Source organism: Microcaecilia unicolor, chromosome 3 (genome assembly GCF_901765095.1).
Source record: "Microcaecilia unicolor chromosome 3, aMicUni1.1, whole genome shotgun sequence".
NCBI classification, from domain to species: domain Eukaryota; kingdom Metazoa; phylum Chordata; class Amphibia; order Gymnophiona; family Siphonopidae; genus Microcaecilia; species Microcaecilia unicolor.
In genome coordinates, this window is record NC_044033.1 from 393,281,481 (window position 1) to 393,294,829 (window position 13,349).

General features: G+C 46.3%; 1 protein-coding gene across 2 annotated transcripts in view; it reads left to right on the forward strand.

Moving 5' to 3' along the window:
• The first annotated feature begins 1,253 nt into the window (after positions 1 to 1,253).
• The window catches only part of MSRA (methionine sulfoxide reductase A), a 701,247-nt gene continuing 689,151 nt past the window's right edge, over positions 1,254 to 13,349 (forward strand). The window contains exon 1 of one of the 2 annotated variants that reach the window (XM_030198712.1): positions 1,254 to 1,652. In XM_030198712.1, the coding sequence (XP_030054572.1) occupies positions 1,505 to 1,652 (148 nt within the window). In that variant the 5' untranslated portion in view covers positions 1,254 to 1,504. The remainder of the gene's footprint in view (positions 1,653 to 13,349) is intronic. The other variant, XM_030198711.1, reaches the window with a different exon arrangement.

Below are 13,349 nucleotides of genomic sequence, written 5' to 3' on the forward strand. Positions count from 1 at the left end.
TTGCCTTTTATATATATAGATAGATACCTCTATCATGTCTCCCCAAAACCCTAGCCTCCTTAGTCTCTCTTCATGGGGAAGTCGTCCCATCCCCGCTATCATTTTAATCGCCCTTCGCTGCACCTTTTCCAATTCTACTATATCTTTCTTGAGATGCGGTGACCAGAAGTGAACACAATACTCAAGGTGCGGTCGCACCATGGAGCGATACAACGGCATTACAACATCCTCACACCTGTTTTCCATACCTTTCCTAATAATACCCAACATTCTATTCGTTTTCCTAGCCGCAGCAGCACACCAAGCAGAAAGTTTCAATGTATTATCGACGATGACACCCAGATCCCTTTCTTGGTCTGTAACTCCTAATGTGGAACCTTGCATGACGTAGCTATAATTCGGGTTCTTTTTTCCCACATGCATCACCTTGCATTTGCTCACATTAAACGTCATCTGCTATTTAGCCGCCCAGTCTCGTAAGGCCCATCTTATTACCGAGCTCTTTAATAAGAGAAGCGGTCTAAATGCCTCCAGAGGCTACAGAACATAAAAGGACAGGACATTTAGGGGCCCTTTTACAAAGCTAAAGGAGGGCTAACGTGCAGGTAGCGTGCACCAAATCAGCACTACCGCCAGGGTTGCATGTGCATTCTGCAGTAATTCTGAGTTTGGCATGCACCGAATCCTGCGGTAGAAAATAATTTTCTACCATAGGGGGTGTTTCCGGCAGTAATTGGCAGCACAGTCATGTTGACACACGCACGCTGCATGGTTACTGCACAGGAAGTGTGTGTGCCCTTACCACTAAGTCAATGGTTGGCAGTAAGGCCTTATGGGATATTTTAATTTTTTCACACACCCATTTCCCAGCCCATTAAAAAATGGCCTTTTTCCTAGCGTGGTAAAAAGGTGTCCAGCACATTTGAAACGATTGAGAACATTCTTTTTATGTGTCCAGGGAGGGGTCATTTCCATTGGGCTTAGCACCCCCAATAATTTTGAAAAGTTGGCTCCTATGGTCCAGCGTGTGCCCACACTACCACAGGTCACGTTTTACCACAGCTTTGTAAAAGGACCCCTTAAAGAACAGACATTCCTATTCTACCACCCTTCTCAAATTGCTTAATCGTGGTGGAATATTGCCATATTTTCTAAGGACATGCCCTGAAGTCTTAAAACAGCCGCTGCAAAAGCATATCATAACCTGATAAACAAGACCTGGCGAAACTCCATCAGCAGTAGTCGCGCACTCCGGAAAAGGCAAACTGCGAGCCACCAGTTTTGCAGCGGTTGCGCAAGCCGAAATCGCAAGATCTTGTTCTCACAAGTTCTGCAACAACAAACACGCGCGAGGCAGAACCGCTACTGCAGGGGCAAAAAAAGGAAGCGTGCGCGCGCGCTCTCTCCGCTCGTCCCAACCCATCGCTTCTCTACCCTGTCTCCAGGCACAGGCCGGAGCCCAATTCTAGGCCGCTCGGTGACCTATCCTACAGTGCACCCCCACATGGTGACCGGTCGCATCGCCGTCCCTTCCCGGCTCTTGTTCACGGCGTGGTCTTGCGGGCTTTTGATGGGAGACATGGCTTCCAAAACAAAGCTCCCCACCAAAGAGGAAGCGCTGCCCGACCGTAGTCGTAAGCTGCAAGTATCAGGTAAGGGCCCCAGCACGGGCGAGCTGCTAAATGGAAGTAACAGGTCCAACAGCCCCCACCCTGCTAAATGAAAACACCAAAGTCCCACCTCCTCGTCTCTCCCTCCCGAACCTTCTGCAGGGGTCTCTTGAAGCTCCGGCTAAAGAGCTTATTGCTATGCTAATTTATGCTTACTAGTAGTAGTATATCGTTCCGCCTCTGGCGGTGGGTAGAAAGAAGAGAACAGCGCCTGCGCATTGTGGTAGCTTTTGCTGCCTAATGCTTATGCTTTTCAGGTATGGTTACTGAAAGCTGTGTTCAGGTGGCAGTTTCTGTTGGCTGTAATGCGTGCAGTGAAGTCCAGTTAAAAGTGGCGTAATTGTACTCGTTATTATATGTCTTAAAAAAATGTAGTCATGCTCTAAATAGCAGTAGTTTACATACTTGAAACTTTATTGGCTGCCTTTTTTAGAAACCAGGGTGAACATTACGATCAGAGCGTTCAGTTGGCAATAAAATCAAACACAAATGAATACACATACCAATTTTTAAAACTCACTGTAATTTACAAATGTCGTCTTTCTCCTCCCCTTCTGGATAGACCTGCTGTAAGAATCGTGCTTTCAATAGGTTTTCTGCAGGTGGGATTATCTTTCTCGTAACTCAGTGTCTGTCAGATAAAGCTGTATAATACTTTTTAGAGTCCCTTCAAGAACTAACCTTTCTGTTGGAGAAAGAATAGCAGAATACCCTGATAGTACTCGCATTTTAAATCTGATAAAAATATAAACCTGATAGAAGAAGCAGACCCAGATTTAGGCATAGCTAGAGGTTTTTATTATACATAGTAACATAGTAGATGACGGCAGAAAAAGAACTGCACAGTCCATCCAGTCTGCCCAACAAGATAACTCATATGCGCTACTTTTTGTGTATACCTTACCTTGATTTATATCTGTCTTTTTCAGGGCACAGACTGTATAAGTCTGCCCAGCAGCACTAGCCCCGCCTCCCAACCACCAGCTCCTTGATTTGTATCTGTCATTTTCAGGGCACAGACCATATAAGTCTGCCCAGCACTAGCCCCGCCTCCCAACCACCAGCCCCACCTCTGCCATCCAATCTCCGCTAAGCTCCTGAGGATCCCTTCCTTCTGAACAGGATTCCTTTATGTTTATCCCACGCATGTTAGAATTCCGTTACCGTTTTCATCTCCACCACCTCCCGCGGGAGGGCATTCCAAGCATCCACCACTCTCTCCGTGAAAAAATACTTCCTGACATTTTTCTTGAGTCTGCCCCCCTTCAATCTCATTTCATGTACTCTAGTTCTACCGCCTTCCCATCTCCGGAAAAGGTTCGTTTGCGGATTAATACCTTTCAAATATTTGAACGTCTGTATCATATCACCTCTGTTTCTCCTTTCCATCTGTTTTCATGCCAGGGGTACTGTTGCTGGGTACCATTTTTAGCAGAATTAAATATGTGCTTTGCGACACTTAAGGAATCAGCATATATAAAAGCCACAAAAACTGAGTGGGGGATACAAGATAAGTTAGGGTGAAGATGGAGAGGACTAGGTAAAAGCCAGATCCTCTGGATCTTGTGATTTTCTTATTAAAAGCCTTGGCTTTTATGCAGACACCTGAATTGCTGAAAGAGACCAGGAGCTGTGATGCCCAACAGATCCAGAGGATGGGAGCTGAGTTGGATCTGGCCCCTGAGGTGGCTGCAGAAGGGAAAGGGGACTGGCCAGGGCTTTGTGATGCGAAATAGATCTGGTGTGGGCCTGGAGGATCTGGGCTGTATAGGTGTTGCAGGATAAAAGGCAGATCTGCATACTGTTTAAGGTGGAAATGCTCAGAATTGGGCATATTTGGAAGATCCAGCTTTTACCCATTTTCCAGGGGAAGCGGTTATCCAATATGTTATTTTTTTTTTTTTTTTACATTGGGTGTGTTCTATCAGTGTTTATTAATTAGCACTTATCATCAGAAACTCTAGGTATAGTCAAAGTAGGCAACTGACTCTGGTTCCAAATTTTAAAAGGCACTGGAACAATACTGCTATTCCTTAATCCAGGCCTGTGGTCAGGTAGCCACTATACTGTGCCAGAGATCGGCCAGCCTTTTAGCAATAACTGTTTTCCTGAAGTAACTTTAGTATAGATCTACAAATCCTCCCAACACTGACAGACCCTGTGGTGCCATAGAAACATGATGGCAGATAAGGGACGTATGGCCCATCCAATCTGCCCAGCCTCAGTAACCACTAACTCCTCCTTTTCCTACGAGATTCCACGTCTGTTTCATGTTTTTTTAAACTCTGACACAATCTTCGTCTCCATGACCTCTACCGGGAGGCCATTCCACGCATCCACCACCCTTTCTGTGAAAGAGTATTTCCTCAGATTCGTCCTAAGCCATTTCCTCTTAACTTCTTATGCCCTCTCATTCCAGAGGTTTTCTTCAATTGAAAAGGGCTCACCACCTGCACATTAATGCCACTGAGGTATTTAAATGTCTCTATCATATCTCTTCTCTCCTGCCTCTCTTCCAGCTTATACATGTTGAGGTTCATGAGCTCAGGGCCGGTCTTAAGCCGAGGTGGCCGCATAGGGCCCCGCGCGGCGCGCCTCAGTCAGTCTCTTCCCGGCCGCAAGGATCTTCATTTTCCTTTTAACTTTACCCTCCGTCGCCGCCTCGCCAGAATCCGAGCGTCACTGAAAGCGCTCCTCCTCTCCCGAGTCCCCCCGACGTCTCTAGCAGAACGCAGCAGAACTGGAGCTCTTCCTGATTCGTTCATTCTCAGTGTCCCACCCTCGAGAATGAACGAATCAGGAAGAGCTCCAGTTCTGCTAGAGAGTGGGACTCGGGAGAGGAGGAGCGCTTTCAGTGACGCTTGGATTCCGGCGATGGAGGTGGGTAAAGTTTTAAAAAAACGAAGAGCCATCCTTGGTTGGGGGGTGAAAAAGAGGGCGCCAGGGCGGGCAGGCAGTTGAACGTGGGAGCGGGAGGGTAAGGGAGAGAGGACCTGGACATGGATGGCAGGGCTCAGGGAGAGAGGGTAATGGCTGGATAGGGATGATGAATGGAGGGGGCAGGGGAGAGGAGCATGGATGGGAGGGGGCTCAGGGAGAGAGGGGAATTGCTGGATAGGGATGATGAATGGAATGGAGGGGGCAGGGGAGAGGAGCATGGATGGGAGGGGGCTCAGGGAGAGAGGGGAATTGCTGGATAGGGATGATGAATGGAGGGGGCAGGGGAGAGGAGCATGGATGGGAGGGCAGGGCTCAGGGAGAGAGGAGAAATTGCTGGACATGGAGGGCAGGGGAGAGAGGAGAAATGTTGGGCAGGAATGGAGGGAAGGAAAGACAAAGGAAGGAGATGCACATGGATGGAGGGGAAGGGATAGAGGAGAAATGCTGGACATGGATGTAGGGGAGGGGAGGAAAGTAGATGCACATGGAAGGAGAGGAGTGACAAGAAATGCTGGATATGCATGAGGGGAAATTGCTGAATTTAAGGACTGGATCGGAACACTTTGAAGGCAGATGCTGAAACTGGAGAAAGGATAGGAACAGGGCTACAGATGGTAGACAGGACACATAAGGACACAGGAGGATGGTGGACATGGTGAGAGAAAAAATATCAAATGGAAAGAAGACACTGCATAAAACAGAAGACACTGGGACCAAAGCGAATAGAAAAAAACAAATGATCGGACAACAAAGGTAGAAAAAAGTATTTTATTCAGAATGTATTAATTGGAATATGTCAGCTTTTGGAAATGTGCATCTGTGATATTTTGCATGTAAGTTTCAATTTTTCTAGTATTGCTGCATGCTGAGTCTGACTTCTTGAGGTAACTTTCCAGTTTATTTTGCCTTCATATCTGTTGTGTCATGTGTTTTTCATGCGTGATCAAGGTGCAGTATCCTGCTAGCATGTAGCATTTGCAGCCCTTTTTGTTTTGTTTTTTTCACGAGGTAGTGTATTGGTGTTTTAGAGCCTGGTGTAATTACAGTTCTGTCTTTCCACGCATAAGGTTGTAGCTCGTCCTGTCCTTGGAATTAGTGCTGTTATGATTTGGTAAGGTTATGAGTGTGTTTTTGCACAAGTTTGTGTATAGTGTTTTGCAGTGGAGAGATTGTGTGTCCGCACCTCTGACCCCCCCGGGGTTATGAGAATTGGAACTACTAATTGTAGTGGACTTGAACTGAATAATTTCTGGGGGGGGGGTTTCATGATAGCATTGTGCTTATTATTTCAATCAGTTTTTCTGTACAAGTTTAGCTTGGGCTGGGGGCGGGGCTAGGATGGGGCCACACCAAATTGGTCTGCATAGGACCCCGCACTTGCTAAGACCGGCCCTGCATGAGCCTATTTCTGTATGTTTTATGACCAAGACCGCTGACCAATTTTGTAGCTGCTCTCTGGACCGACTCCATCCTGTTTATATCTCTCCATAAGTGAAGTCTCCAGAACTGCACACAGTACTCTAAATGGGGCCTCACCAGAGACTTGTACAAGGGCACTATCACCTGCTTTTTTGTGCTGGTCATCCCTCTCCTTATGCACCTGAGCATCCTTCTGACTTTGAGTGTCACCTTTTCTACCTGTTCGGCCACCTTAAGGTCATCAGACACAATCACCCCCAAGTACTGCTTTTCTTTAATACACAGAAACTCTTCACCTCCTATACTGTACCTTTCCCTTGGGTTTTTGTTCTATTCTTTTCTATTCCCGTTAAGGCTAAAATGGTAAAACTAACTCAAATAAACCATATCGTTTTAATTTATTACAGTTCATGAAAGGAATGGTGATGAATTGTCTAGTCCAGTGGTTCCCAAACTTTGTGGTTCACGGCACCCTCTGTGTTCGTGGCACCCCCCCCCCCCACTGGCCACCCCCTGGCGACATAGGTTTCCCCCAGACCACACAGGTCTCCACCTCCCTTGCCACATAAGTCTCCCCCTCCCGGCCACACAGGTCTGCACCTTCTGGCCACATAGGTTTCCACACAGGTTTCCACACACCCGTCTCCCTGACCACACAGGTCTCCTCACACCCTCCCCTCCCAGCCAAACAGGTTTCCACCCTCCCCGGCCTCACAGGTCTCCACCTCTCCAGGCCACAAGGTTCTCTACTGCCCTTCCCTCGCCACACATTTTATTCTACTGCTCACCTTCACCTGGAGCAGCCGGGGGAGGGGGGCTGCTCTGCAGTCTTCAGCTCCACTTCAGGCTCCCTGCCATGCTGCTGCCATGCTATGTCAATTTTCAGAACATTCTTCATGCTTCGCCAGATCCTTCCTCATGCTATCCACACTCTTCGGGGTGTCCACCCTATTACAGAGTTTGGTATCATCCGCAAAGAGATAAACCTTACCAGACAGCCCTTCCGTAATATCACTCACAAAGATGTTAAAAAGAGCCGGCCCAAGGACCGACCCCTGCAGTACACCACTTATAACATCCTTTTCCTCAGAGCAAGCTCCAGTTACCACTACCTTCTGTCTTCTTCCATTTAACCAGTTTTTAACCCAGTCAATCACTTTAGGGCCCATACTGAGGGCACTCAATTTACTTTTCAGTTGCCTGTGCGGAACCGTTTCAAAAGCTTTGCTAAAATCTAAGTACACCATATCTAGCGCCCCTCCCACTTCCAACTGTTTGGTCACCCAGTCAAAGAAGTCAATCAGATTTGTCTGACAAGATCTGCCTCTAGTGAAACCATGCTGCTTCGGGTCCTGCAGTCCATTTGATCCGAGAAACCTCACAATCCTCCGCTTTAGAAGCGTTTCCATTAGTTTACTCACCATTGATGTCAGACTGACCGGTCTGTAATTCACAACCTCCTCCTTGCTTCCACTCTTGTGCAGAGGGACCACATCTGCCCTTCTTCAATCCTCCAGGACCACTCCGGATTCTAGGGAAGCATTGAACAGGTCAAACAACGGAGCCTCCAGAACTTCCAAAAGTTCCATTAGTACCCTCGGATGTATCCCATCAGGCCCCGTCGCTTTGCCTACTTTTAGTTTAGCCAGCTCCTCAAGAGCACAGTCTTCTGAGAATCGGTCCAGGTCTACCATCCATCCATCCTCATTAGCATTTGTCTTTTGCGGTCCCGCCCCTGGTCTTTCATCCATGAACACAGAACAGAAATATTTGTTTAGCAGTTTGGCTTTACCCTTATCAGCCTCTACATACTCTTCCCCCTCAGCCTTAAGCCTCACAATGCTATTATGGCACTTCCTCCTGTCGCTTATATATCTAAAAAATGTCTTTGTCTCCCAATTTTACTGTTTCAGCTATCTTTTCCTCTGTTTGCCTCTTCACTTTCCTGACTGCTTTTCCAGCTTCTCTGAGGTTTTCAAGGTATTTTTGCTTGTCTTCCTCTTTCTGAGTCATAATATATAAAAGCTAACCTTTTTTCTCTTTACCTTTTCAGCTACTACGTTCAAAACCAGAGCGGCTTTCTTTTCATCTTACTTTTATGTAATTTTCAAACATAAAAATTTGTCACCTTTAGGATATATCCTTTCAGTTTTGCCCACTGATGTTCTACTTCCTTCAGCTGTTCCCATCCAACTAACTCTTTCCTGAGAAATTCCCCCATCTCTGCAAAGTTAGTTCTTATGAAATCTAGGACCTTCAATCTCAAATAAGCCTTCTCCTCTTTCATCTTAATATTAAACCACACCATTCGGTGGTCACTAGATGCCAAATGATCTCCCACCGTAATATCGGAAACATTCTCCCCATTTGTAAGCACCAGTTCTAGAATCGCTCCATCCCACATTGGTTCCATCACCCACTGCTGGAACAATTCTTCCTGTAGAAAGTTCCCAGTTGTCTTTGGGTGTCCTTAATGTAAATTTTGTCTCTGAGCAGAAACTTAGAATACCGAGATAAATTCCTGCATTTGATTGGTATAAGCCTGGCAGGCTGTTAACTTAGAGACTGTTATCTCACTGGTAAGGATCTATGCAGTGAATGATTTTGGCACATCCCTGGTCTATGTAGGGATATCTGTGATATGGTGAATAACAACTTTTGTAAATGGAGCTAGTTGGATGATAATCAACGTGGTCAAAAAATATTAAGCATGACTCAAAACCAAAAGATAAATGCAACAAAATGAGGTGGACACTTGAGATGCAGTTAGTGCTCTGCTCATGGACTAGCCAGTGATGGTTTATTCACTCTTGCCAGTCCAGTTTTGTTTATCTCCTGAATCTCACTGAATCAACTATATTTACTCTTATCAAGGTCTGGATTATTTCCCAACAGTTCATTGTTGCAGCAAATAGCTCTCGGTAATGTCTGTGGGAGCAGCATTTTTTTAGTTCTCTTTTCTATTCCCGTTAAGGCTAAAATGGTAAAACTAACTCAAACAAACCATATTGTTTTAGTTTATTACAGTTCATGAAAGGAATGGTGATGAATTGTCTAGTCCAGTGGTTCCCAAACTTTGTGGTTCATGGCACCCTCTGTGTTCGCGGCACTCCCCCCACCACCGGCCACCCCCTGGTGACATAGGTTTCCCCCAGACCACACAGGTCTCCACCCCCCTGGCCACATAACTCTCCCCCTCCTGGCCACACAGGTCTGCACCTTCTGGCCACATAGGTTTCCACACACCCCTCTCCCTGACCACACAGGTCTCCTCACACCCTCCCCTCCCAGCCAAACAGGTTTCCACCCTCCCCGGCCACACAGGTCTCCACCTCTCCAGGCCACAAGGTTCTCTACTGTCCTTCCCTCGCCACACATTTTATTCTACTGCTCACCTTCACCTGGAGCAGCCGGGGGAGGGGGGCTGCTCTGCAGTCTTCAGCTCCACTTCAGGCTCCCTGCCATGCTGCTGCTGCTTCTTCCAGGCATGTTTCTCAACTTCCTCTCTACTACTACTACTAGTACTATTTAACATTTCTAAAGCGCTACCAGGGTTGCGCAGTGCTGTATAATTAACAAAGAAGGACAGTCACTGCTCAAAGGAGCTTACAATGTAAAGGACAAAAAGTGCAGTCAATCAAGATTGAGGCAGTCTAGATTTCCTGGATAGAGGTACAATGGTTAGGTGCTGAAAGCGACATTGAAGAGGTGGGCATTGAGCAAGGATTTGAAGATGGGTAGGGAGGGGGCTTGGCGTATGGGCTCAGGGAGTTTATTCCACGCATAGGGTGAGGCGAGGCAGAAAGGGCGGAGTCTGGAGTTGGCGGTGGTGGAGAAGGGTACTGAGAGGAGGGGTTTGTCCTGTGAGCGGAGGTTACGGGTAGGAGCGTAAGGGGAGATCAGGGTAGAGAGGTAGTGAGGGGCTGCAGATTGAGTGCATTTGTAGGTTAGTAGGAGAAGCTTGAACTGTATGCGGTACCTGATCGGGAACCAGTGAAGTGACTTGAGGAGAGGGGTGATATGAGCATATCGGTCTAGGCGGAAGATAAGACGTGCAGCAGAGTTCTGAACGGATTGAAGGGGGGATAGATGGTTAAGTGGGAGGCCAGTGAGGAGTAGGTTGCAGTAGTCAAGGCGAGAGGTAATGAGAGAGTGGATGAGAGTTCAGGTGATGTGCTCAGAGAGGAAAGGGCGAATTTTGCTGATGTTATAGAGAAATAAGCGACAGGTCTTGGCTGTCTGCTGGATATGGGCAGAGAAGGAGAGGGAGGAGTCGAAGATGACTCCGAGGTTGTGGGCAGATGAGACGGGGAGGATGAGGGTGTTATCGACTGAAATAGAGAGTGGAGGCACCCCGTTCCCCATGTCTACTTGCAAACATGTCTCCCTCCAGAGGTCCCAAGCAGTGGCAGAATTTTACACAATGCTGATGGCGACAGTCCTGAAACTTTCCATCCGTTGCATTCAGCTCCCTGTGATGTACCTTTCTGTTGTCGCAGGGGATGCATGCAGCAGAAGGAAGACTTCAGGGCTGACGCGAGCAGCGGTGTAAGAAATGCTATTACTGCTAGGGACCTCTGGAGGGAGATATGTTTGCAAGCAGACACAGGGTGGGGGGTGTTTGTTTGCCGGACCTGGGGCAGAGGGAGGGAGACACGTAGGGATGGGAGACACTAGCTGGAGGAGCAGGTGAGTTATGTTTTTGGCAAAGAGGAGGTGGTTTGGGTGGCAGCAGGAGGGAGGTCAGGATTTGACGTGGCATCCCTGACAATTTGCTGAACCACTGGTCTAGTCTAAAATCCTCTGCTTTCATTTTATGGTAAGTTTAATTTTTGCATAGAAAACGAAGAAACAGAGAAAAATGAAGGCAGATAAAGACCATGTGGCCTATCCAGCCTGCCCATCCATACCATCTGCTGTCCCTTCCTCTTTCTTACAGATCCTATGTACTTGTCCCAAACTTTCTTGAGTTCAGATACAGTTTTTATCTCCACCACCTCCTTCAGGAGGCCATTCCACACATATATTGAGATCTTTACAGAGACCACTGACCATATTAGTAATTGCTCTCTGGTTTCACTCCATCCTGGTCTCCAGAACTGTACACAGTACTCTAAATAACGTCTCACCAAAGACTTATACAGAGGCATTATCTCATTTTTTTTCTCTGCTGGCCATTCCTCTCCCGGTGCACACATGTATATGAGAATATAAGCATTTCCATACTGGGACAGACCGAAGGTCCATCAAGCCCAGCCCAGTATCCTGTTTTCAGTAGTGACCAATCCAGGTCACAAGCACCCGGCAAGATCACAAAACAGAAAAACAGATTTTATGCTGCTTATCCTAGAATAAGCAGTGGATTTTCCAAAGTCCATCTTAATAATGGCTTATAGACTTTTTCTTTTAGGAAGTTATCCAAATCTTTTTTAACCCTGCTATGCTTTTACCACATTCTCTGGCAATGAATTCCAGAGTTTAATTATAAGTTGAGTGAAGAAATATTTTCTCCAGTTTATTTTAAATTTACTACTTAGTAGCTTCATTGCATGCTCCCTAGTCTTAGTATTTTTGGAAAGAGTAAACAAGCGATTTACATCTACCTGTGCCACTCCACTCAGTATTTTATAGACCTCTATCATATCTCCCCTCAGCCATCTTTTCTCCAAGCTGAAGAGCCCTAGCTGCTTTAGCCTTTCCTCATAGGGAAGTCATCACCCTTCTCTGTACCTTTTCTAATGCCACTATATCTGTTTTGAGACGCGGTGACCAGAATTGCACACAGTATTCGAGGTGTGGTCACACCTTCTGGCTTTCACTGTCATCTTTTCTACCTGTTTGGTGTCCTTAGTTCATCATATATGATCACACCAAGTCCCGCTCCTCTTTTGTGCACAAAAGTACTTCATCCCCTAAACTGTTCTGCTCCCTTGGGGTTTTTGCAGTTCAAATTCATGACCCAGAATTTTTTAGCATTAAATCTTAGCTGCCAGGTTCTGGACCATACTACAAGCGTTACAAGCTCAATAATAATCCTTATGTTATCCACACCATCAGGGATGTCTACTCTATTGCATATTATGGTATCTTCTGCAAAGAGGCAAACCTTTTCTAGAGAGCCCTTCAGCAATATTGCTTACAAAAATGTTAAAAAGAACCGGCCCAAGCACCAGTCCTTGTGCCACACTTCTTGTAATGCTTCTTTCCTCAGAGTGAGCTCCATTTCACACTACCCTCTCTCACCTTCCACTCAACCATTTCCTAACCAAGTCAGTCACTTTGGAGCCTATACTGAGGGCACTCAACTGCCAGCCGCCCTACTGTTGCACCGCCATCTCCAGTCCAACCTTGAAAGGCCTGGTGGTCTAGTGGCTTCTTCAGGGGCAGGAACGAACCCCACTCTTTCCTGACCACTATTGCTACTGTGCCAGGCCAGTGGCGCTGCTGCCGTGTTTTTCAAAATGGCTACGGAGACTTACCACGGTAGTGTTGCGAGCCTCAGAAGTCTCAGCAGCCATTTTTAAAACATGGCAGCACTTGCGCCACCATGTAGAGTAGGGGCAGCGGGCAGGAAAGGCCATGAGACCACCAGGCCCTTCAAGGTAGGACCGGGGAGGGCTGCAGTGTGCTGTGACGGTGGTGGCCAACCGGTCAGATGAATGGTCAGTCTACCCCTGTTTATAAGTCATCTGTGTGGAACTGTGTCAAAGGCTTTGCTAAAATCTAAGTACACCATATCTAGTACCTTGGTGAAAATCATATTTGTGTTAACCAGATAAACAATGGCTTTTGACAAATATGTTAGGTCTGAATGTGAATAAAACAAAGGTGTTACGGTTTGACAACTCTGATGGTGATATCCCTCTCACAGTTTCTTTGAATGATAATGAGTTTCGTACTGTGGATTGCTCTGCTAAGGTGCTTGGCGTACTTCTCGACTTTGCTTTCTGTTTTGAACCATGTGAACAGTTTACTTGAAACACTTTTTTTTAAGCTTAAACATCTCAGGCTTCTTCAGTGTTATTTTTCTGTTGACCATTTTGCTCTTTTGATGCAATATTTTATCACGACACAATTATTTATTTATTTATTTCCAGACACTTGATATACCACTAGAGGGTATACACATAGGGGCTCATTTTCAAAGCACTTAGACTTACAAAGTTCCATAGGTTGCTATGCAACTTTGTAAGTCTAAGTGCTTTGAAAATACGCCTCATAGGCAGCTAAGTGGCTTACTTAATCATAAAAAATAGAGATAAAATGTAGGGAAGGAAAGAGGAGCAGAGCAGTGTAACAGATACAATCTTCAACAGGGAG